Source organism: Rattus rattus, chromosome 7 (genome assembly GCF_011064425.1).
Source record: "Rattus rattus isolate New Zealand chromosome 7, Rrattus_CSIRO_v1, whole genome shotgun sequence".
Classification (NCBI taxonomy): domain Eukaryota; kingdom Metazoa; phylum Chordata; class Mammalia; order Rodentia; family Muridae; genus Rattus; species Rattus rattus.
In genome coordinates, this window is record NC_046160.1 from 1782773 (window position 1) to 1806787 (window position 24015).

Here is a 24015-nt window from a genome sequence, read left to right on the forward strand (position 1 = left end):
TGTCATGAAGCAGGGCTTCAAGTATCCTTACATACTCAAGGCCATACACATTTTTATTTCCATTCTGACATTTCTTCCTCTATTATTACTGTGCAACAATGGAAATTTGATGTCATTTTATTTTAAAAGGCATGTTTTGATTATTAGTGATGATAATTTAGTAAAAATAATTCTGTAAGTCCTGAACATAGACTTGGCAGATCAACCTAAACTTGGTCTCTCTCTCTCTCTCTCTCTCTCTCTCTCTCTCTCTCTCTCTCTCTCTCTCTCTTTCTCTTGTGTATTTGGGATAGCATATGTATAAGGCCTGCCTATTCCTCTTATTTTGGAAACCAGAAGTTGATGTTGAGTGTATTACTCTATTACTCTCTCTCCTCTCTGCTCCCTTTTCGACACAGGGTCTCAAACCAAACCTGGAGCCCAGGAACTTATAAAGTTGGCTAACCTGCAGACCCTGGTATCTGTGTGATTCCACAGCGTACACTGTGCCAGGCTTTCATGAGGTTGTTAGGAATCTGAACGCAGTTCTTCATGATGTGTTTCAAGCACTTTGCTGACCAAGCCGAGTTCATTCAGTCTTACATGACACTGCTAAGCTCATCATTTATCTCCTAACTACTTTTTCCACTCTGCCTTCTTTGCCATTCCCCGATTCATATTCACTTTCAATATTATGTGTTCACACAGTGTTCCTCGGGTGCACTGATTTTCACAGAACAGCCCTGAGCAGGCTCAGCCCCTTGGAGAGTGGAGGGAACTTAGGACTCACCCTGACTTCTTACCTTCAGCATTTGCTGTGCTGCTGCACTGCAGTCCTCTAGAAATGTGGATGCTACTAAACATGTGCTCAGTTATCTACAAAGCAATACTGAACAAGAGACCTGTATGATTAGAAGGTAGTTCTTTGAATTTTGTTCTACAGGAAAATTCATTATAAAAGAACTTTATATGAATGAAATGAATGAATATAAAATGGTATGAGGTATACATATTATCTGCTCTACAAATAACCTAATATTCCTTTAAAATTGTCATGGACTAAAATTTAAAGGCAATAATATGGGATGACATCGGGTGGAATACTGAAGCAGATGGGCAGTAATAATGGATAATCAAAAACAACATAGCTAAATTTAATTGTTTAAGAATCAAGGTGTATTCAAGATATAATGCTGTGATGCTTAAAGAAAGGACACATGATTAAAAGAGTAATAATTGTCAAAGTTGAATTACTCAAAGGCATTTAAAATGACCACAATAAAATTTTATTGGGTAATTTCTGAATTATTTTTATTCTTTTGAAATTAAAATGAAAATACTACATAGTTTTCTATTTTGCACAAATACACTAGCCACATCCACTATAAATTAATATTTTCGTTTTAGAATATTTTTATGGATTTAAGTCATATCCCTGAATTGACAGAAATAACAAAGAATACATACAATTTACTATCATGAGATAGTATCAGAGACCTTTTATGGCCTTTTAACTTGCATCAGTACTCCAATAGAAATTTATGAGATGGCAGAAATATAATTTGTGTTGTTCATCTGTCAATTACATGGTTGATCATACATGGTTGCCAATCATGGACAATTTGGCTGCAGCACCTGAAAGGGTCAATTTTGGTGTTATTTAATTCTACCTGAAATGTTACTGTTGACCCATATTTGCTGACATCTATGTTGAATCATGTTAGGGGAATGCTACTCTTGCCATTGTAGTATCACATACTTATAATCTGAGGGTTTGGAAGAGTGAATCAGGAAAATAAGGAGGATTTTATTTCCATCCTTAGCTACAAACACGTAACAAGATCAGGTTTTAAAGAACCAAGGGATGAGCATAATTCGATTGACGAAAACTTGACATAATCTCTATTTCTATTTCTACAAACATTAATGATAGAATCAGATATATAAAGATACCTATATCTTATTTATTGTCTGTAATAAATGGAATAACTATTTTCTGTGGTTTTAAAGAAATAAATGTGTTACTCATGATAGTGTAAATGTATTTATTATGGGTTTCTTAATCTATTTTGTTAGCTTTTATAATGGAAAAATTAAATAAAAAAGCAAAATGAAAGTTTTCTCATGAAATGCAGGACAGTAAGGTGTATGTCTGTGGACGCACAGGTCAGTATAATAACAGATGGTAGTATGCCAATGCTTAGAAGAATGTTTTTTTTATCTTTATTAACTTGAATATTTATTTACATTTGGATTGTTATTCCGCTTCCTGGTTTCCAGGCCAACATCCCCTAACCCCTCCCCCTCCCCTTCTGTATGGTTGTTCCCCTCCCCATCTTCCCCCCAATACCACCCTCCCCCCAACAATCACTTTCATTGGGGGTTCAGTCTTGGCAGGACCAAGGGCTTCCCCTTCCACTGGTGCCCTTACTAGGCTAATCATTGCTACCTATGCAGTTCGAGCCCAGTGTCAGTCCATGTACAGTCTTTAGGTAGTGGCTTAGTCCCTGGAAGCTATGGTTGGTTGGCATTGTTGTTCATATGGGGTCTCGAGCCCCTTCAAGCTCTTTCAGTCCTTTCTCTGATTCCTTCAATGGCGGCCCCGTTCTCAATTCAGTGGTTTGCTGCTGGCATTCACCTGTGTATTTGCTGTATTCTGGGTGTTTGTCTCAGGAGAGATCTACATCCAGTTCCTGTTGGCCTGCACTTCTTTGCTTCATCCATCTTATCTAGTTTGATGGCTGTATATGTATGGGCCACATGTGGGGAAGGCTCTGAATGGGTATTCCTAGAAAAATGTTTTTGTTGCTATTGATTTTTTGTTTTGTTTGCTTTTGTTTTCTTAAGGTTGGCATTTAAAGTTACTTTTGAGGCTGTTAAGTAGGAAGAATTTTTTTAATTGAAGTCATTATTATATAATAGCCTTGCCAAACATTTTAAAGAAACATATAATGAGTTGTATAGCAAACATATAGTAGTTTAAATTTTAAGCCTAAAAATTATGGCCAAAATATACACTTCCTTCTTCTGACACTCATAGTCCCATTTATACAATGTTAAGAAATAAGCATATAGGAGCTTTCTATTGTGTTACTCCTAGAATGAATAAAAGTACTTTGAGCTATAGAGTAAAAGCATTAAGATGTCTTACACGATCACTAATGGATTCCTCATTTATACTCATACATGTTGCTTAAAGGGAGCCTAACATTTTAGGAAAACATTAAATGAGGAGGTTAGGTCAGTAAATCAACAGGTAGAAATGCCATTGCCCAAGTCTATGGTGTTCTTCTACACACAGACTAGCACTCAAGTTAATTAATTAATAATGTTTGTTCTCAGCTATATGTTTGACTTCTCCAGTGCTGTCAAACTGCCTAGGTTCTGAACCAGTTATTTTCCTGTGATTTGTTTTGTAAAACATTATAACGAAAACTTAAAATTTAATGAATGTACACATAGGTTTTATTGCTTACTTATTACTGATTCATATATTGAAAGTATAGCTTTCATGCCTAGCTTGTAAGAGATTTACTGTACAACAAAAATATAAGGAGTTATTTTATCAGATGCATTTCTAACTAAAGTGAAAGAACAAGTAGGCCTCAGCAGACAAATCTATACTAGATGAGATCAGTGATCAAATATTTGACACTGAATAAATATATCTTTTATTATGTTATTATTATTATTTATTGTTATTGTAATTATTATTATTATTAAATCTTTTTTCACAGTCCAGTCCTTATCCCCCTCCTGGTCTGCCCTCTGACTATTCCTCACCCCCTTCCTCTTCACCCTTCTACAGGAGGATGTTCCCACACACACCCACACACCCCACACCAAACCTCCTTATTCCCTCTGGCCTCAAGTCTCTCTAAGGTTAGGTGCATCTTCTCCAACTGAGGTCAGACCAGGCAGTCCTCTGCCGTATATGTGTCAGGGACCTCAGACCAGCTAGAGTGCGCTGCCTGGTTGGTGCTCAGTGCTTGAGAGATCAGGGGTCCAGGTTAGTTGAGACGGCTGGTGTTCCTATGGGGTCACCCTCCTCCTCAGCTTCTTCTAGCCTTTCCCTAATTCAACCAGAGGGGTCTCCAGCTTCTGTCCATTGATTGGGTGTAATTATCTGCCTCTGTCAGCTACTTACTAGACTTCTCATAGGGCAGCCACTTTAAGCTCCTGTCTCTCACATCAATAATAGTGTGAGGCCTTGGATCCTCACCTTGAGATAGATCCCAATTTCGGCCTGTCACTGAACCTCCTTTCCCTCAGTCTCTTCTCCATCTTTTCCCTGAAGTCCGTTTAGACAGGAATAGTTGTGGGTCAGAATTTTTGACTGTGGGATGGCAACCCCATCCCTTCACTTGATGTCTTCTTCTGGAGATGGACTCTACCAGTTCCCTCTCCCTACTGTAGGTCACTTCATCTAAGATCCCTCCCTTTGAGTCCTGAGAGTCTCTCACCTCCCAGGTCTCTGGTACATCCTGGAGGGTCCCCCTACCTCCCGAGGTTGCCTGTCTCCATTCTTTCTGCTGGTCCTCAGGGCTTCAGTCCTTTCCTCCCAGTACCTGATCATGTTCCCCTTTTCCCCTCCTCCTACTCTCTCCCACCCAGACCCCTCCATCCATCTGACATCCCCCTCCCGTGATTGGTTTCTTCTCTTTCCCAAGTAGAATTGAGGCACCCTTAGTTGGGCTCCTCAGCTTGTTAACCTTCTTGAGTTCTGGGGATTGTATCCTGGGTATTCTGTAATTTTTTGGCTAATATGCACTTATTAATGAGTATATACCATGCATGTCCTTGGGTCTGAATTACCTCACTCAGGATGATATTTTCTAGTTCTATCCATTTGCCTGCAAAACTCAGGATGTCCACATTTAGTAACTGATTAATATTCCATTGTGCAAATGATCACATTTTCTGTATCCGTTCTTCTGTCGTGGGACATCTTACATTACAGTTTCTGGCTATCACAAATAAGGGCTCTATGAACATAGTGGGACATGTGCCCCTGTGGCATGGTGGGGCATATACCCCCCACTTTTGGGTATATTTCCAAGAGTGGTATAGTTGGGTCTTCAGGTAGATCTACTTCCAATTTTCTAAGGAACCTCCTAATTGATTTCCAGAGTGGTTGTACCAGCTTGCAATCCCATCATCAATGGAGGAGTGTTCCTCTTTCTCACCATCCTCATCAACATGTGCTGTCCCCTGAAGTTTTGATCTTAGCCATTCTTATTGGTATAAGGTGAAATCTCAGGTCATTTTGATTTGCATTTCCTGATCACTAAGGACTTTGAACATTTCTTTAAGTGCTTCTCAGCCACTGGAGATTCCTCTGTTTGAATTCTCTTTTTAGTTCTATACCACATTTTTTGATTGGGTTATTTGGTTTTTTGGAGGTTTGCTCCTTGAGTTTTTTGTATATTTTGAATATTAGCCCTCTATTGAATATGGGGTTAGTGAAGATTTTTTCCCAATCTGTAGGTTTCTTATTTGTCCTGATGGACATACAGAAGCTTTTCAGTTTCATGAGGTCCCATTTATCAATGCTTGATCTTAGAGCCTGAGCCATTGGAGTTCTATTTAGGAAATTTTCCCCTGTGCCAATAAGTTTGAGGCTCTTTCCCGTTTTCTCTTCTACTAGACTTAGTGTATTTGAGTTTATGCTAAGGTCCTTGATCCACTTGGATGTGAGCTTTTTACAAGGTAAGAAATATGGATCTATTTTCATTTTTCTACATACAGACTGCCAGGTAAACCAGCACCATTTACTAGGCTACTGTATCTAGCAAAACTCTCAATCAACATAGATGGAGAAACCAAAATATTCCAGAACAAAACCAAATTTAAACAATATCTATCTACCAATCAGCCCTACAGAGGATTCTAGAAGGAAAACTCCAATACAAGGAGGGTAACTCCACCAAAGGAAAAACAAGATATTAGTCATCTCACAACCAAGCCAAAAGGAGAGAATCACAGACACGTAATGCCACATACAACAACAAACATAACAAGAACTAACAAGCATCTGTCTTTAATATCTATCAATGGACACAATTCCAAAATAAAAAGACATAAGCTAAGAGACTGTATATGCAAACAGGATCAAGCATTTTACTGCATAAAAATAAAACCACACCCTCAGTGACAAAGATAGATACTACCTGAGAGTAAAAGGCTGGAAAAAAGTCTTTGAAGCAAATGGTCCCAAGAAACTAGCTCGAGTTGCCATCCTAATATTCAATAAAAGAGACTTTCAGCCAAACGTTATTATAGTGTTTTTCAAAGGAAGCGAGGTAGATGGGGCTGTAAGAGAAATGCTAGGTTTCCTTAAAGTATTAAAGACAGTAAAATATTTGTAGACTATTCTGCCTTTCATTTCAAGCAGTTAGAATGCTTATGCATAAATACAATTAGGAACTTCTGCCTCACCATTGATACTAAAGCAAAGATTTTTCTAGATGTGCTGTGTAGGAAGAGTGGTCAACTATTTTTCAATATTTTATTCAACTTTATAGAATCAACAATATTTTTCAATTAATTAAAGTTTTAAATCTACAATGTTCCTACCACTTTCAACTTGATAAGGGCAATTCAGTCTCCATAGAATCTTTCTTTTCCTTAAGCTCTGTACATGACTTGGGTGTGACACTCAGCCATAGAGATAACTTGGCAGTTAGAAGATGTTAGTAGTAGCACATAAAAAAATGGTGATGAATATCTACTGTTATTTCCTTAGCTTTATTCTACTTTTCATAAAATATATGGATTACATTCCTCGAGAGCTTTTGAGTCATTTACTCATTGTTTACAAAAACGTACAATGTTTCTCATTGTTTTCAACTTTTATTAGAAAGAAGAATGATTGATTTAAAGAATAAACTAAAGTCTTCATTGACCTTGATGTCAGTAATTATGTATAGGAAATAGAAGCAACAGTTTCTGGAAAACTGCCAATTTACAAACATTGCATCTGTCCTTTGCGGTTGTTGGTATTACATCGATGTTACCAGAAAGGGCGATTGCATATGTTTAAACCTCTTCTTGACATAGTCTAAATGATTTTTATTTCCGGAACATGGAGGGGTGCTTCACACCTGTTCCCTTCATGGCTAAATAACCTACACTGAAAATATCACTAAATACTTGTTGTTTTATTAGCAGTATTTTAGTCTGAGCTGAGAGTTTCTGGGAAATTTAAAATCTGATCTAACTAACTTAACAAGGAAAAGCTTAATTTAAATGTGTTTCGGTGTTTTCTACAAAATTTTTACATTAACCATAATGCCAGTACTTGCAAATATCTTGAATTTTGCACACAAAACAACATGAACAATGAAAACTTCTGAGCAGTTTAAAAAGCGCTTTTATTATACAGTGTATTTACTTTTTAAAATATTTAGTAAATATGTACAACTGCTATTGAGTTTAAAATAACAACTTGAAACATTTCTTACTTCAAAATAAATTCTGGTTTTCTGTACATACAAAAGATCTAATTGGTAAGTCAGTAATATTATATAAACAGCTTTATTTTTATGTAATATATGCAAATTTAATTTCTTAAACACTAAATTTAGATTTCTTTCTATAATATGGTTTAGTCATGTTTTATGCTAACTCCTCTGAATTTCATTACAAAATTCTTTTTTCTTTTCTTAGAAAAATTTCACAGATGTGTTTTGGACTGTTCTAAGAACCCAAGTCTAGACAAGTACTCATAAGTATTTTAAGGTTTCTGTGGTAATGATTTATGAACAACAACAAAACCCTGTTCATCTCACAGATGGTCAGTATTTTCTTTGGAAAGGGTCAGCCTCCTTTACTGGAATTCGGTGACATAGAAATATGTCAACAATGAAAAGATTAGGGTAGATTGTACAGCATTCTCTATTACAGACACACAGGCCAGAAGACTTCTATTGATCTGTTTGTAGAGAAAGCTACAATGACCACTGCCATCCCAGGTATACTCAGAACCATGAGCAGACATATTCAAAAGTTCTGTTCCCAGAGCTTTCCTTTAGGCTTTCTAAATATTCTTATTTCAAACTCTTAGGAGGGCAGACCTTGCTCATCTGATGTAGCTTTCTTTGGACTATTTTGAGTCTGGCACAGCTCAGGTAGGGAAGCTCTTGGGAAACACTACTCGATATTATCTGTCCATCCCATATGTAAGACACTTATTACTCAGTAAGTAATCACAACATGGTTGAATGGCTGGAGCAGATGAATCACAGACTGTGGTCATAACCATTTCATACAGTATCTCATTCTTAAGTTCAACTCCTGAGATGAATGTGCAGATACTAAGCTGGAAATCACTATCTACTCCAACTTAAAGAAGAAAAAATTCAAAAATATTTGTGATGGCCTCTTATGTAAAGAAATCAGCTTATAATATAGAAGTCATTGAATATATTTTATAGTAGGTTGAGCAATCCTTGAGAAGTTCCTACAACTGCAGTATCAGTACGAGAATAGGGTCAGTGCTCCCCTGTGCCTCCTGCTGCCCTTGTCCTCACCCTCTCACTACTCTGTATGAGACTCAACTCTGAGATAGAACATTTTCAACTGAATACCCAGGTCTCTTTAATTTCTAAAAGGTGTTAGAAATGCTGGGCACATCTTTCTCCAGCTGTAATTGATGTAGACTCCCCTTTCACTCCTGAGCAGTGAGGGAGTTGGCCTCACTCAGAGCCCAGGATCAGGACTCGAAACAGGCTGTTGAGAAAACCTTGGCATCCTATTTGTGTGATTTTGGAACAGGAGCTGAGGCCATCTGTTTTTTTTTTTAAATGCTTTGTAATTTGCCTGATTCTTGCCCAGAGCTGTTTCTTTCCTCTCGTAAGTACCCATAATGGATGTTTCTGCTTCATTTTCTGTTTGAACCTCCTCTTGCTCTGGCCGGTGGTACTCTTCTGCTGGCTGAGCCCTACGAAAATATCATGGCCTCTGTGATTCCCTCCACTTCTTAGTCCTTGAAGCATCCTCAGACTATTAAGGTTTTCTAAAGGCTTCACTGCCAACACTAAAGGAAAATAAAAGCAAAGCTCCATCCTGTGCCACCATGGGAACCAGGCCCTTTCGTCCTGGTATTCATTCCCTGCAGTAAGGGTAAAGTCTCAAGAAGCAATGTGAGGACCTAGGAAAGGAGGGGATGGATGTTCCAGATTTATTGAATGGACCAGGGAGTAGAAGCGGAGTTTTGTTCCTGGTGCTTGTTATCACCAGTCTCGGTATTGATCTGCGTGACAAGTTACCTTACTAGAGACAGTTTGCATGGAAGAGAAAGGGAGTTAAGGACAATGACCGGGGCCAATCTCGGGCAACTGCAAGAAAAGGAAGAAAACTTAAGTGCAGAAGAGAATACGCCTGGGTGGTTCTGTTGGTCAAATCTTAAGGTCTGCAGTGGCACACGAATCCATCACTGCTGCGTATTTAGGTGAGGATGTTCCTAATATTCAACAAATTCATTGATTATGCCAGAAAGTGTTATTTGTGGCATTTTATTCCAAACTGTTTGCTCTGCAAGATTTAGTTTCTGATTGTTTGGGGGAATGGGGGTGGGACATACTGAAACAAATACATTCATTTTCTTATTTACTTTTCTTTCTCTAGATGTATAGATTTAGTATTAAAGGCAGAAACTTTAATGGGAGATTTTTTTTAAGCCAAGAGTCTGGGCTCCAGCAGCCTAAATAGCTTTAGCTTCAGCACCTTCCCCAGCAGGCCAATTACAGGTCCGTAATGGTGACAACAAAGAAAAGAGAAAGCTATGAAAGGATCCAGTGTTCTCAGGTCCATCTTAGCAATGCTGACTTGAATTTTAAGTTCACTAGAAGGCAGTGGTATGCATAATTAAGCAATCCTTGTCAGTGCATGGGCCTATTAGGATCCATGATTGCCTCAGCTCCACTCTCAAGGTGTCCCCAATAAACTGCCAGCCATGACCTGTGGAAAGCCTTTGCTTCCTGCACAGTGACGACTTAGCTATCTCACCTTTGTGGAGAATCGTCATGCTTGCGTGTGTTGAAGGGAAGTGGGGTATTTCAGGATAGGGAGTGGGATGGGGTGTCTGTCCTAGACATATGGCTATTTTTGGAATCCAAGGTGAGTAGGTTTACGACAGTGACTTATCTGTGCAACTTCAGCCTTGAAGAAGCTTGTCTTGTACTAAGTAAACAGACTCAAGTACGAATGTGACCTGACTCAAAGTGAAGAAGACAGACAATGAAGACTGAGATGCCAGATGTTCATCTTCCACTTAGTTCTGTGTGGGCCCAGCTCTGATCTCAAAACCACAGTGACGGCAGCTCAGGTCTTGAAACCACAGTGAAACAGCTCTTTTTGTGCTATCATCACAGGCTCTTTTCTGTTCATGCATTCTTACAAGCTAGGAGCAAAAGAACCAAATGTCAATAGCGACACTTCAGTAGTAAATTAAAGAGACACACAACAGTATTCTGCTGGTTCCCTTCAAGCTAGCACATAGACACCATTCCTAGCATGAAATATCTGGTTCCTGTTTGCGTGAGAGAAGCATGGTTTTGTTTGTTTCTTTGGATATTTTGTTTTGTTTTGTTTTATATTTCTTCTTAATTTTTATTGGATATTTTGTTTATTTAAATTTCAAGTATTATCCTCTTTCCAGCTTTCCCCTCCAAAAACCCCTATCCCATCCCCCCTCCCTGCTTCTATGAGGGTGCTCACGGACCCACCCACTCCCCACTCTCCACCCTGTCATACCCCTACACTGGGTCACCAAGCATTCACAGGACCAAGGGCTTCTCCTCCTATTGATACCAGATAAAGCAATCCTCTGCTACATATGTAGCTGGAGCCATGGGTCTCTCCATGTGTAATCTCTGGTTGGTGGTTTAGTCTCTGGGCGCTCTGGGGATTAGGTTGCAGAGATGGCTCAGTGGTTAAGAACACTGGTTGCTCTTCCAGAGGCCCTGAGTACAATTCTCTGAAACCACATGGCATCTCCCGACCATCTGTAATGGAATCCGATGCTTTCTTCTGGAGTGACTGAAGACAGTGACAGTGTACTCACATCCATAAAATAAATAAATCTAAAGAATCCAGGGATTTTACCTGTAAGAGATTTGTCCTCATTTGACAAGGCTTACAGGTAAGGCCAGTTGGGTCACTTTTTACTTCCCATTAAACTAAAAGTCAACTGTTGTCCCAGTACACTGCAGCATGCCAAAACTCAGTTTCTCTCTGTTGCTACTCAAAACCTGTATGCTGCATTTGTTTGCATAACAGTATACACACACACTCACTGAAGTTGGAAAGAAAAAAAGCAACATTTTCTTCTAATTTGGCATACACGGTTTCATGTAAGAACAGGCTAGAAAGCTAGAGTTAAAGAAAAAGCTTGGGGTGAATTGATAAGTTACAGTTGCAGCTTAGTTATGAAATAACGCACAGGCTAGCCTCAGATCAACGAATTTGAAGTGATCACAGTCAGGAAATGTGCACCAGAGTGTAGGGCAGAAAGGAAGGAGAGAAGGTCGGCATTTTGCTTTCTTTTTCTGTTTTGTTTTGGTGAGTGTGTGTGTGTGTGTGTGTGTGTGTGTGTGTGTGTGTGTGTGTGTGTGTGTGTGTGATTCAGTGTTATTAAATCTGAATATTATAGAAACTTAAGGCAAGTCTTATTGAAGCCATTTTTCTTCTGCTTGTTTTACACAAAGTTAATATATCTTCTTATATTTTGATCTAATACCTTAGCTCTTTTGAAAATCCAAATATTCTGAGACAAATTTGCTTAACATTCACAGGTCAGGATTGGTTGCACTTTGAGCCCAACTCTAATTTTCATATCTGAGGCCCCTCAGTTAGGCATATCCTCTACCTGAGTTAAGACTGGAGAAAATTTGTATGTCAGGACGTGATCCACAGAACTACCTTTGAACCTTTTCTTCTCCTAACAGTAAAAGAGAACTGTTGCCTGTGAATGGAGCCAACGAACTTAACCTAAGTCAGTACTGTGTGCTCTTCTTTTCCCTACAGCAATGCAATAATATCAAAGGAATTTATTCTCCTTAGAATTTAAGGCTTTCTTTTACTTTATGAAGTTATTCAATAATAATTCAAAAATGATTTAAGTAGGAAACAAATTTACAGAGGCACTAGTGTAAACATTGTAAACATGATAGTTATTTGTATATTTCCAATATACAGCAGTAAAATAACATTTCAATATTTGTGCTTATTCACATCAGAATTCCTATTGAAAAGTAATGAATTCAGTCTATTTAGTAAATTGAAAACAGAAACATGTTAAAAAAACCAAATATTTGAATTTTTATAAAATGTTTCTTTCAAAATAAACTTTAGCAAACCAAGCATTGCCATAACATATTGTGTCCCCACTAATCAGCTAATGGGTGTCTCTTAATATTACAACATTAATAATGAGTTAATAAACTTGCCTGTTTCAGATTCTATGTATATAATTCAAATAAAATCATAATTTTAAATTTGTTGATCACTTCATCCACTGGAAAAGTACCACTTAAATTTATCCTCAGATTACTATGTTCATGTTGCTTTATTTTCTAAACTACATTTGTTCAAACGACACATGTATAACATCCAGTTAATTAAACATAAATAAAGATGAGGCTAGAAATTCAATCAGTATAACTGAGTACTAAGATGTTTTGATAACCATTTTAACCTGGGTTCCTAGGACTGCGTTCCCTTCTACTTTAGTCCTATCTGCTAAGTCCTATGTGTCAAACTAATTTTTATTGCTGAATAAGTATTAATCAGTTTAAATTGTGTACATTTAAATAGGTTACACATTAAATGTATTTAAAGTTGTATTGTGTTTACATATAAAATATACATTTTAAATGTACACATATAAAATATATTTTAAAATATAAAGTATATGAGTACAAAATAGTTATGTGCAAAAGCAAAAGAACCTCATTAAGCCTTAGTCTTAGGTTAATGACATTCCCAGTCATGTCCACAAAGAACTACAACAAAGTCACAACAAGCCTGGTTGATGCACTTCTTCTGCAATGGCCACTTTTTCTACTCACCATATTGTTAATGTTATCTTAATAAATTATAGCATACTGTCTCTATAATAGATTTGACCATCTAACAAATAAACCAAATAAATTACAGATATCAGTTGCTCCAATCCATTGTATTATTCTAGGGAATAGATTAGAAGCCTCCCAAAGCAAGGGACAATACATAACACATTTGACAGAACAGAGTAACTTTGGGTGAAATTTCACAGCTATTTTCAAACTTTTGTTTTATTTTAAAACAGAGATCCAGGTCAATATATAGAACTAAAGCCTTTAAGAACCTCTAAAATATAAAAATAAAAAGTTTTAAAAATTGCCTGGAAAGACTTTGCCAGAAACCTGAAGTCACAATACAGCTTGCTTTACATAGAGCACTGAAAAAGTCATTAACAAACAACCCTTTGTTCAGGACCTGCCTGCTATGGTGACTTTTGTCTCACATCTGTAAATGCCGCCAATGGGAGGGAACCTGCTCCCTGTGGTTCTGTTTTCCCCTTGAATGACAGTGACGGGCACTTTGCATGATGTGTCTGGTGCCTTGCATGAGGAAGACATGCAAAGGCGAGGTCCAGTCTGCATGCTGCTTAATGAATGTTTTTCCTTTTCTCTCCTTCCTTGTCATGTGCTTTCAGAAGACAACAATGTGGAAGGTGGGTGCTTTCTACTTTATTTTCCAACTCCCGTTTGCTTTTTATTTCTCAGTAGTAATAGAGTTCATCTTGAATATAGACGGTAAGTCGACCTTTCTGAACATCGTTGCTTTCTAGTTATGTATCACTTTGCATATAGAACACATATGCACTCTCGATCCCACTAGTCTCAGGGCAGAAACTCCTTCAACCTTATTTCCAGTGCCTACTGTATTTCACAAGCCCAGATCAGCCTTAGAATACTTAATGCAGTGTTCTGTATGGAAAAATGATACAGAGCTACTTATTTTATTTTTTTAATATTCTTTGCAGTTTCCATCACAGTGCATGATCCTACCTCCATTCTTTGATTTTTTTTCTTTCCTTCCTTTCTTCTCTCTCTGTTTCTTTTCTTGTCTTTTATTTTTTCTCACTTGGTGGAGAAAAGTGGTTTCTTTTCTGTTAGAAATGTTTAAATTCTGTCATTTAAACCTTCATTTTTTTTTCAAATGTTTTGAATTTAAAAAAATAGGTAAGACAGTGAGAATCCATAAAAAGCATATATTTAGACTAAAATACAAGTCATTACCAGTGGAAAAGAAAGCTCACAGCCCTACCGTAATATAATGGGTAAGTGGATTTGTTACATTAAGTATGGATTAAAACTATGATCAGTGACTGAGGTTTTCTTAGATAATCTCAGTCATGGAATTTTGAGAAAGTTATATATATTTTACCATTGGTTCCTACAAACATTTTCAACATTTTATTGTTAAAGAATGAAGAATTAAATAGCCACAAAGCTGCCAGCCAAATCTTGAAAAGATAAACACACAGAAAGTCTTAGTTGCTGCAGAGTAATAGACAAGGCAAAGTGCTTCATTATTCCTTGCGCATTTTAAAGAATGGTCTTGCTGTGTAGCTCAGCCTGTAGAGCAGGCTGTCCTCAATCTCTCAGACATATGCCTCCCTTTACTTCTGGGTGCAGCCACTCCTTGCTATCTCATGTTCTATAAACGCGGCTTAACAGTTGCAGGTAATGTGTGAACAGCCATGTGTCTGGACAAGGCATTTAATTTACTTGGCAACTGTTCGTGATGTTCCTATGCTCAGAGATTCTAACAGAACAGAAGAAGGACTACCAATTGAAAACCAAATCCTTGAAATATACCCAATTATGTCTGAATTTGGAGTAAGCAACAAAGATTCATGCTCTTCAGTACAACGTATTGTTTTAGGTGACAAAAGACTGTACTAAGAAAACCTCCAGAGCTGGGCGTGGTGGCATGCTTGAAAGGCTGAAACAGGAGGACTGTGCTTGAGGGTAGCCTAGGCTACACACTAAGAATATGTTTGAATACCAATCAAAACAGGAAGACTATTTGTAGTTTTCTTTAGAAAAATTAATGATTTCACAGAAAAATTTTGGTGACAATATGTCCACCTTGTATAACTTAGCTACACAAAGGAACATGAACACCCATCAACATTTAATTAAAATGATAAATCATCTTGATTCATATGGAAAAATCATTGAATCAACGTTAATATGACCAGTTGTTTCTTTAAAACATTGTGTCTTAAACACAAGCTTTTCAACTGTATATCTTGCTTTTTCATTTGAATAAGTTTAATCACTTACTACATGTGTCAGATGAGGGGACATTTCTGCATGGTCATTTCAATGTGACTAAGCCCCAACCCCCATTTAATTATTAAGCTGCTCACTTTTTATGAGAGGAAAAAGATCAGACCCAGCCCATGTTAAAGATATTCCTTGGGTGTCTATAAAATATAATTCCATCACTGAACAATGGCAAGCCCTATGGGGACAGTGTTCTAAATAATCTTATCAAAGGACACAAAGGGCATCTGCACTGTTTAAGGGACCAGTTGGATTTTAAATCATGATCTTATCTTCTGATTGTTCTGATATTTAGAATACACAGCATAGCATGTGCTTGTGTATAAATTGCAGTTTTACAACCCTTTGGCCCAAAACAGTCCAACCAAGGGTTAAGAACATTTTTGATTAGCCTCTGTGATACAGACATGTCTCACAGGAAGCACGATGTCTGTCACTGGAGATTCTTGTCACCGTGACAACCCCTTCCCATGCTCCCTTGTTTATTGCTGACTTTGCTCTTGTTTCCCTTCAAGGTCTGGCGCACCTGATGATGGGCGACCAAGGTATGGGCTCTGCTCCTTCTCCACTCTGCTCTCAGTGTTTTCTTGCTGTGTAGCTGCTTTCAAACCATCACTGCAAAGTATGGCCGGTTGCTTGGAAGTGATGTGGCTGCAAATGAATGCCATGGCTTTTGTTCACATTTTTTCGTGGGTTTCTCTGCTTTTTGTTGGTTGGATGTCAGTTTGCTCCTGTGACACTTGTTTCCCTCCGTTCCTTGCACTGTAACATCTGCAAATAAATCAGACAGAGGAACTGTGACTGAAATCTTCACTTTACCTCTAAAAATGCAAAGGAAGAGTGTGTGCAGTCAAAGAAAGCGGAGAGCAGTCAGGAACTAAGTCTGAGAACACCCAGTCTAACCGGCTACAGCAAGAGTTCATTTGTCATCCATGCATGGCAGTGGGGAACGTGCAGTCAGTTTTGCCTCTGCTTTCCAGAGTGCTGATTGCAGCATTCCATGCAATTGACGCTTTCCTACCTGTGGCCACTGGGATCCTTCTTATATGTAATCTTCTAACATGAGCATGGGCTTCCAATACCTTGCATGCACCTGCCTGTGAACCAGGCAGAATTCTCAGAATGTTTGGACTGCCTTCCCATTTGTCTTCAAAACATTGTTATACTTTCTTGAATTGTTTAATTTTTAGAGAGCAGTGTGTTTACATATACTCATAATTCTTCTTGTTGTTTTTCTCCTCTTTATTCTCTTTGTCTGGAAATACTTTCTTCATGGACCCATTTCATCAAATGCATAGGTAAAAGTAAAGGTACTACATTATTTTGTTTCTTAGTATCATCTGTGTGGATTACAGTGTGTCTAAATGATGCAAATGTATATAGACCTTTGACATTGGTAATGGATACTAGGTGGTAGGTATGTGTATTAATGAATATTTATGAACTCAAGGTAAGAAAGAGTCCATCAAAATATTTCTGCTTTTCCTTCCCATCTTCATGTTTCACTTTTTAGAGTGATTTTTTTTTCATGTCAGTTGCTTTCTTAATTAGTGTATTTAGATATTAGCTGTAGGTTGTGGTGTCAGTTCCTGCAATATCATTTAATGGTAGTTAAATGAAGAATGTAGCAATCATAAATATATCTTTCTCAAAAATTCAACTCTGACTGAGCACACCCACCCTAATCATTCTGACTGATGAACGCTTCATCACCGCACAGCTCCAGGATTGAGCTGCTCTGCTTCTTTCTTTGTTTGCTGCTAGATGCCGTTGAAGCACATTGACACTATGGTGGTTCCGAAAGGCAACATTCTGAAAGAGACAGACAGATAAAGCAAGTGTGCTCTTCCTTTATGCATACTAACTTTAGGAATGTTAATAGCAGCTACATAGTCTGGTGTTACTTGGTAAGTCAGGCATGAGTACTCTTTGACCATGTGGAATAAAAATTGGAAGAAGCCCGTTCAATTTGTCATTTAGATCCATCTACATTTTGTTTAGTATTGTCATTAAAAGGAAGCAAGTGACTGGCATCCCTGCCAAATGATAATAATTGCCTTGATTTGCTTTAAATTGTGTAATAGTTCCTATTTCCTTGGTCTTCAAATCATTATTTTTAAAAACAGGAATATGCCATTTCCTAAAATTCTATAAATCTTTGTTATGTGCTAAAGGCATAGTGATTAGGACGAGAGCTCACAACTCTACCCTTTTGAATTTGTATCATTTAGCAGGAAACTTGCTGCAGAAAGTATCTGATCAGGAGCCAGACATTAAGTAAGAAATAAGATTAAGTTCAAATTTGTAAAATAGGCTTTAGAATTGAATTTTTGGATTCTTCAAGTCAGTAGCATTCCTTTCCCTGCTTTGCTTGTTTGACCGTTTCCATGACACAACAGCATTTTGCTTGAACTGTGCCAATGGCAGCTCTACCAGTTCTCTCAAGGATCTTGTGAGTCACTAGGGTATTTCCTAAACCCTTTGCCTGAGGCCAACCTCCCACTGACAGACAAGGCCAATGAGTGTGTCCCAAATGTTCTGTATATTATTCTGTGTATGGACACAGGATTTCAGATCACATGTAGGGAATTGTGCTTTTCTCTCCTGTAGTACAAAGTGTTTGTATCTGTGTATGCATATATTTGTATGAATGTATGAATATAGATTTTAAGTATATACACTCATCCATATACTAAGTAACTCTTTTAATAATAACTCAAAATACTTTGGTAATTATATAACTAAACATATGAAATAGTTCATCATTGTATTCAACTGGAATCTATTGGGCATAATTAATTGTGAATGTCACTTCAGTTTTGCCATGTCAATCTCAAATGTTTCTTTTGGTATGTGTAACGGATATTTTTTTAGTTCATCACTTTTTATCAAATTTTGTTTCCCAATACAAAGCCACAGAGGAAAATATTTGCTTTTTCTATTTCATTTATTTTAAAAAGATATTTGATGTATGTATTTGATGTTAAATAGGGGAGTATTTTGAATATCAGAGTAGTAGTCATTAGTATTTAGACATAAAGATGAAAACATGCTTTGTTAATCTCACTGTGAATCAGTTTATCAAATATATATTCTAGATCAGAAAATACTTCTGTGACTTTGTGGTACAGCCTGTCAACATACCACATGAAAAAGTTAGCGTACAGAACATAACTTAGAGAGCACCATAATGTGTAGCAATTCAAGGGTAAGGATATCATGAGTCCAGGTCAGTGTATCTCTGCTTTGTGTCACTCAGCAAGAAGTCTCAAACATAGTGTCTACTAACTTCCCTCTGTAGCTTTTGACATTAGCTAAATCAAGAGTTGTGCATTGAAAAGATCCTAAATCTGGACTATGAAAAATAGCTGGTTTACATTATAAACTCATGTTTCTCAAATCTTTACATTGCTATGTAATTCTTAAGTGTTCTCCACTCCACTTCTCCCTGGTGTAGTGAGCTAAAAGCCTTTGAAATGATCCTGTACAAATTAATATATTTTTGTGCCAGTATCCAGAAACAAAATTGAATTGAAAAAAGTCAGTCATCATTATCATTTTCATTTCTTTGTGTGGATTTTTATTGTTTACTAAATCCTAAGTGCCCAGTTAAAGTTGAATGCATTTTATTTGAAGAAAATAGCAAAGAGTGAGAAGAGAGAAGAGTTGTTTGGATAAGCTCTTCCTCCTTCTGATTCTTCCTCCAGATGGTAGCACTGGACTCCCTTACTCACAGATCCTGGCCTCTTCCAACTCATTCAGGGTTTGGAATCTGAAAAACATTTCACCATCTGGATATGACAAAAATGTCTCAGACAAACAGACACATGTTAGGGGCTTGAGCTGTGTAATGGCAGCATCAAGGTGAATGAAATCAATGCTTTCTCTTCAGGGTCTGTCCTACATGAGTATCATTTGGTTATTCAGTTTCAAACTTTAGAGTCAATAGTTTAACTTTGTCTTATGATTTCTAAATGGATATATGCCACTTTTAATTAAATATAATTAAGAATAAACTCCATTTTAATGAATTATATCTTTCTTTTTGAGATCTCATGCAGTGCTCAGAGCAAAGCTAACTGATGCTGGCTTTATGTGACTCCAGTCTTCAGGATATTGTATTCTGTTGTTGATTTTACATTTTTCACTTAAAAATTATCAATGACATTATTTCTAGCATTCCTAAAAATGTTGTTATTCTCTTTTTTTGCTTAGAATCTTCATTTAACAACTTTTTGAGAAATTTAGTTTCCTTCCCCCCTTTTATTTCTGTATAGGAACACACGCGCACGTGAGTGTGTGTGTGTGCGTGTGTGTGTGTGTGTGTGTGTGTGTGTGTGCACATGTGTGTGTGTGTTCACATGTGCACAAGTGCACACATTGCACGTGCATGTGTGTGTATTGTGTAAATGTTCAGGTCATTCCAACAATTGTTTATTTTTTAATTTATTTGAATTTTGTTCTACTAGTTTTCTGAAAGAATGAATGACTCTTTAAATAAAGAATAACAGGAACAAAGAACACATGCAAATCCAGCTGTGATTGCTGGTGGGTAGCTAAGGCGAAGACGCTAATTACTAATACTAGTTCCATGTCCGTGCTTTTAAGAAAGGTTTGTGCTTCCCTTCACAGCATGTAGTTGTAACTTTGTACTTAAGTGTTCTGTTCTTTTTCCTGTCACCTTTTCCTGGTAGAGTGGAAGCTCCATGAGGGCAGGCACTTCATGTTTCTTGTTGACTATTGTATTTCTAGTCATTTTTTCTTAGTGTAAGTTTGCCGCTTTTATGACGTCTGTATATACAGAAGCCACCTTGAACTAGACGGAGAATCTATCAAAGTCGACTCAGTGAAAGATTAATAAAGGGATGACTTTTTTACATAACTGTAAGAAACTAGCAAGACATTTTATAGACTGTGTTTGTCTTTTTCTGTAAACTTTTAATTTTTTCATCCTAAAGTTATTTGTCTACCTACCAATGGATCAGTCTGACATCATTTTCTTTAACTTTAGCAGGGAATAACTGAAGAAAAATGGGGTCAAGATATTATGATATTTAATTCTTATACTTTTCTCATTTCGAAAAAAAGAAATCAGGCAACCGATAGTAATTGGGAAAGGGAAAATTCATTTTTTCCCCAAGGATAAGCCCCTTCATAGGCTTTCAAATTTTTTATTTCATTTACTGCCACAGAGGAAAATAACAAAATTTTATTTTAAAACATTCTCTTAATGAGACAACAGGTATATGGCTTCCATGAAATCCAACTCTATCATGTCACATGATGTCTCTGTGATTGTGCCAAATTTTTCTAATTTCCTTAACTCCTATATGCCAAAAATTGGGAGTAATTAAGGTGTTTAAAAAGTCCAAATTGAAGTCTTCTAGTTATATTTGATGTCTTATATAAGAATAAATCCTACAGCATGTGTATGAAGTAATTGTTCTTTTGAGTCTATCAAATGAACATTTATTATTAGACTATTCATGACCCCAGATGTTTACAGATGGCCAAAGTTTTATAAGTTGAACTATAAAATATATGTTCACATATTTAGAAATCCATTGTATCACTGTGATATTAGTGATATCAGGTATTAAGTCAGCAATAACCCTAAACACAAACAAAACATTTATTTTTAAGATGAATACCTGGATTCCTTAACAGTTGATAAGAGCACGCAATCTTGGAGTGTTTTATAACTATCTGGGATATCATGTCATAATATTCTATTAAGTTTATTCTTACAATAAATTTGATTTTATGAATATACACAGGCAAATCTCTCTGTGATTTTTTCCCTTTTAATTCTGTATTAGTCCAGTCATAATGACATAGCAAAACACCACAGGTTTTCTAAACAGAAATTCATTTGTTACACTTTCAGAGCCTGTAAAGTTCAGTGCCAAGTGTGAGTGCATTTTCCTGTGTGGTGAGGGCGGACTCGCTGTAAACCTATGGTGCTATATAAGGACTGTGTAAGGCTCTAGAACCCCTTCTTCCTGTGTTCTTAAACGCTGAGAGGTGCAGTAGGATCTCTGGGATTTTGTATTAGACGAAAACCTCATTCATGAGGGATCATCCCTTGTAATCCAAAAATGTCCCTGAATCCTTCCTGTGTAAATAACAACAAATAACTTCGAGGAAGACACTGGCACTCAAACCTGATCTCTCTATGGTATTTGTTACTGTCTCTCAACTCTCCTTTGTCCACAGAGGAACACTGTGCAGTACTTGACTTCTGTTCCCTAGTATCCTGATGTGCATTTGCTTTTAGAACTCATAATGTATTGTACTTTGGCTCGAGATTTCCAATTCAATTATGAAATAATCATATTTATTTTATATAGATCCTTAGATCACATTTTCTCTTTTATATCCCTAATTTTAAGTAATCTCTATGGTTCAGAAGAATAAACATTGTGACATAATCTTACTATATTGAAATCTTGGTTTTCTTATATACGTAAATTATGGCATAATTTGTCTTCAGCTGTCTGGCATTGTGGCCTCTACCATTAAAATTTCAAATCTCTCTTATTCACAGTCACAGAACTGGGAAACAGCAGAATTTTAAACATATACTTGGTCCATATGAGCAACAGAGGAGCTCTCTGGCCACTCAGTGTGGCCTTTCATTTCATTTTTCTTTTATTGTCCATCAACTCAGTGTGCAGTTAATACAGGTCGTGATAAGAACACTTTTTTTTTTGCTATTTCTATGATTTAACGTATCTCATTGTGTCTAGAAATAGTAAATCCCAACTGTTTTTATTCTCTGTGATGTTGAGTTGATAAAGAGAAAGTCGCCAGGTCTATAAACACAGTTCATAACCATTCATTTAAAAACTGACTAAATAAGAATTTTACTAGCTCATATAAGATTAACCTCTGTTCATGGAACACAGAAGAAATTGTCCGTGGTATTTGTCTACAGATGAAGATGGATAGCTAGAATAGATTCCTGGTTGCCTGAAAAATGCTGTAAACTACATTTATATTTTTGATATAATGTAGTTTATATGAATATTCTCTTTTCTAATATTATGATCTATTAAAATCATTAGTATCAAATTGAAAATCAGTTTGCTTTATTTCAATATTTTGAGTCAACTTTTAGAATAGATGAGGTACTTTGTAAATAGTACAGCAGGTAGATTCAGTAGAATAAATATATATGTATATATATATTATATTATATTATATTATATTATATTATATAATTTTACGATATAATTCCTCTAGTTCATGTAAACTGAATCTTAGATGTTGTGGTATCTGTGGGCAGAAAGCATGAAAAATCAAGTTAAAAAGCAGCAGTTGTATTTCAGTGTCAGTGGAGATTCTGCTTCCTATGATATAGGAGACTTTGTGAAGCCCAAACTGAAATAGTCAATACAAAAGGAGCTTTTTGGACACTTCAATGATATTCTTCCAATTCTTTATGAATAACAATGAAACTTGTCTTTGTCTGATTTTTTCCAAGATAAATTTAGAGGGAAACTGTTATAAAACATTGTCTAAGATCCATAACATCTCTTTTTCAAGTTTTCCATTTAGGGTAGTGAAATCCAGAAGCAGTACACCATGGTGGGTAAGACCCAGAATCCCCAAACCTGGATGCAGGGTCTATATTCATTATGTCACGAGCTTAAATAAACTGTTTAACCTTTTAATCAGGCCTGCAACCCAGATTCAGGAAGCAATGCAAGAAGTTACCACATGTTCCAGGAGATCCTGATGTACACTGTAAGTTCTTATAGCAAACAAATCAGCAAAAACACCGATTAAAGAAAAAGACAAACAGCCCACAGAATTCTAACCTCAAGTATCTGAAATTTTAAGATGTATAATATGGGTCCATAAAATAATCCACACCTGAAGGTGATGACAAGATGCAAATGGGTTTAGAAATGTACTTATTGGCAAGAAGACAGAAAGTTTTTACATCCATTTGAATTGAATGATTTCTGAAAACGAATGAACCAAAGCTTATCTTCTTACCATCATATGAATACCTTATCATTATTTGTCATCCTGAGATTATTTTAGGTTTTAACAAAGTGGATTTGAGCACCCGGACAGCTCAGTGGACAGAGAACACACGCAAAAGAGGGTTAGAAGCCGATGCCTCTGTAATTCTCACTGGCTGGCAGGTTGAACAGGCAGTTTGTAAAGACTTATTTTAAATTTTACTTGGATATTACTTTTGGTGTCTAATAGGAGACTAATTGTCAATGTTTGTCTTTCCTTCCCTTCTTCCAGAACAAAAACAAAACAAAGCAGCAACAATAAACCTAATAAAGGCAGAGTCTTCTCTTTGGACCATCAGGATTCAGACAGTTTTCCTGTCTCCTGTTCCCCATAGGATATGTTTGGGACTTTAGTAGCAATTTGGAAGCCTTTCTAACTGTGATAGTCAAAATTTACTTTAAAATTTCATGCTAGCCATTTTAAAATGAGTACTTCTTTAAGACTGAAGTTCCTCCTTGTATATCCCCATGACTATATAGGAAGGAGAAATGGCATCGGGAAGCTTGCTTTCTAAAACGCTTGGGGTTTTTTGTTTGTTTGTTTGTTTGTTTGTTTGTTTTTGTTTTGGTTAGTTCAGAAATATCATTGGATGATTTTCACCAGAGGGAAGGATTGAAAATGAAGTTGAACCCTTACTTTGCCTTCAAGTAGTTCTGATTGT

At 36.7% G+C, this 24015-nt stretch overlaps 1 protein-coding gene across 2 annotated transcripts in view; it reads left to right on the forward strand.

Annotated features, from left to right (window-relative positions):
* The window catches only part of Nrxn1 (neurexin 1), a 1103898-nt gene that overhangs the window by 99506 nt on the left and 980377 nt on the right, over positions 1-24015 (forward strand). Inside the window, exons 3-5 of one of the 2 annotated variants that reach the window (XM_032907826.1) lie at positions 13679-13696; positions 15836-15865; positions 16619-16630. The exons of the other annotated variant lie outside the window; for it this stretch is intronic. Coding sequence (XP_032763717.1) covers positions 13679-13696; positions 15836-15865; positions 16619-16630 — 60 coding nt within the window. The remainder of the gene's footprint in view (positions 1-13678; positions 13697-15835; positions 15866-16618; positions 16631-24015) is intronic. 2 annotated transcript variants of the gene reach the window in all.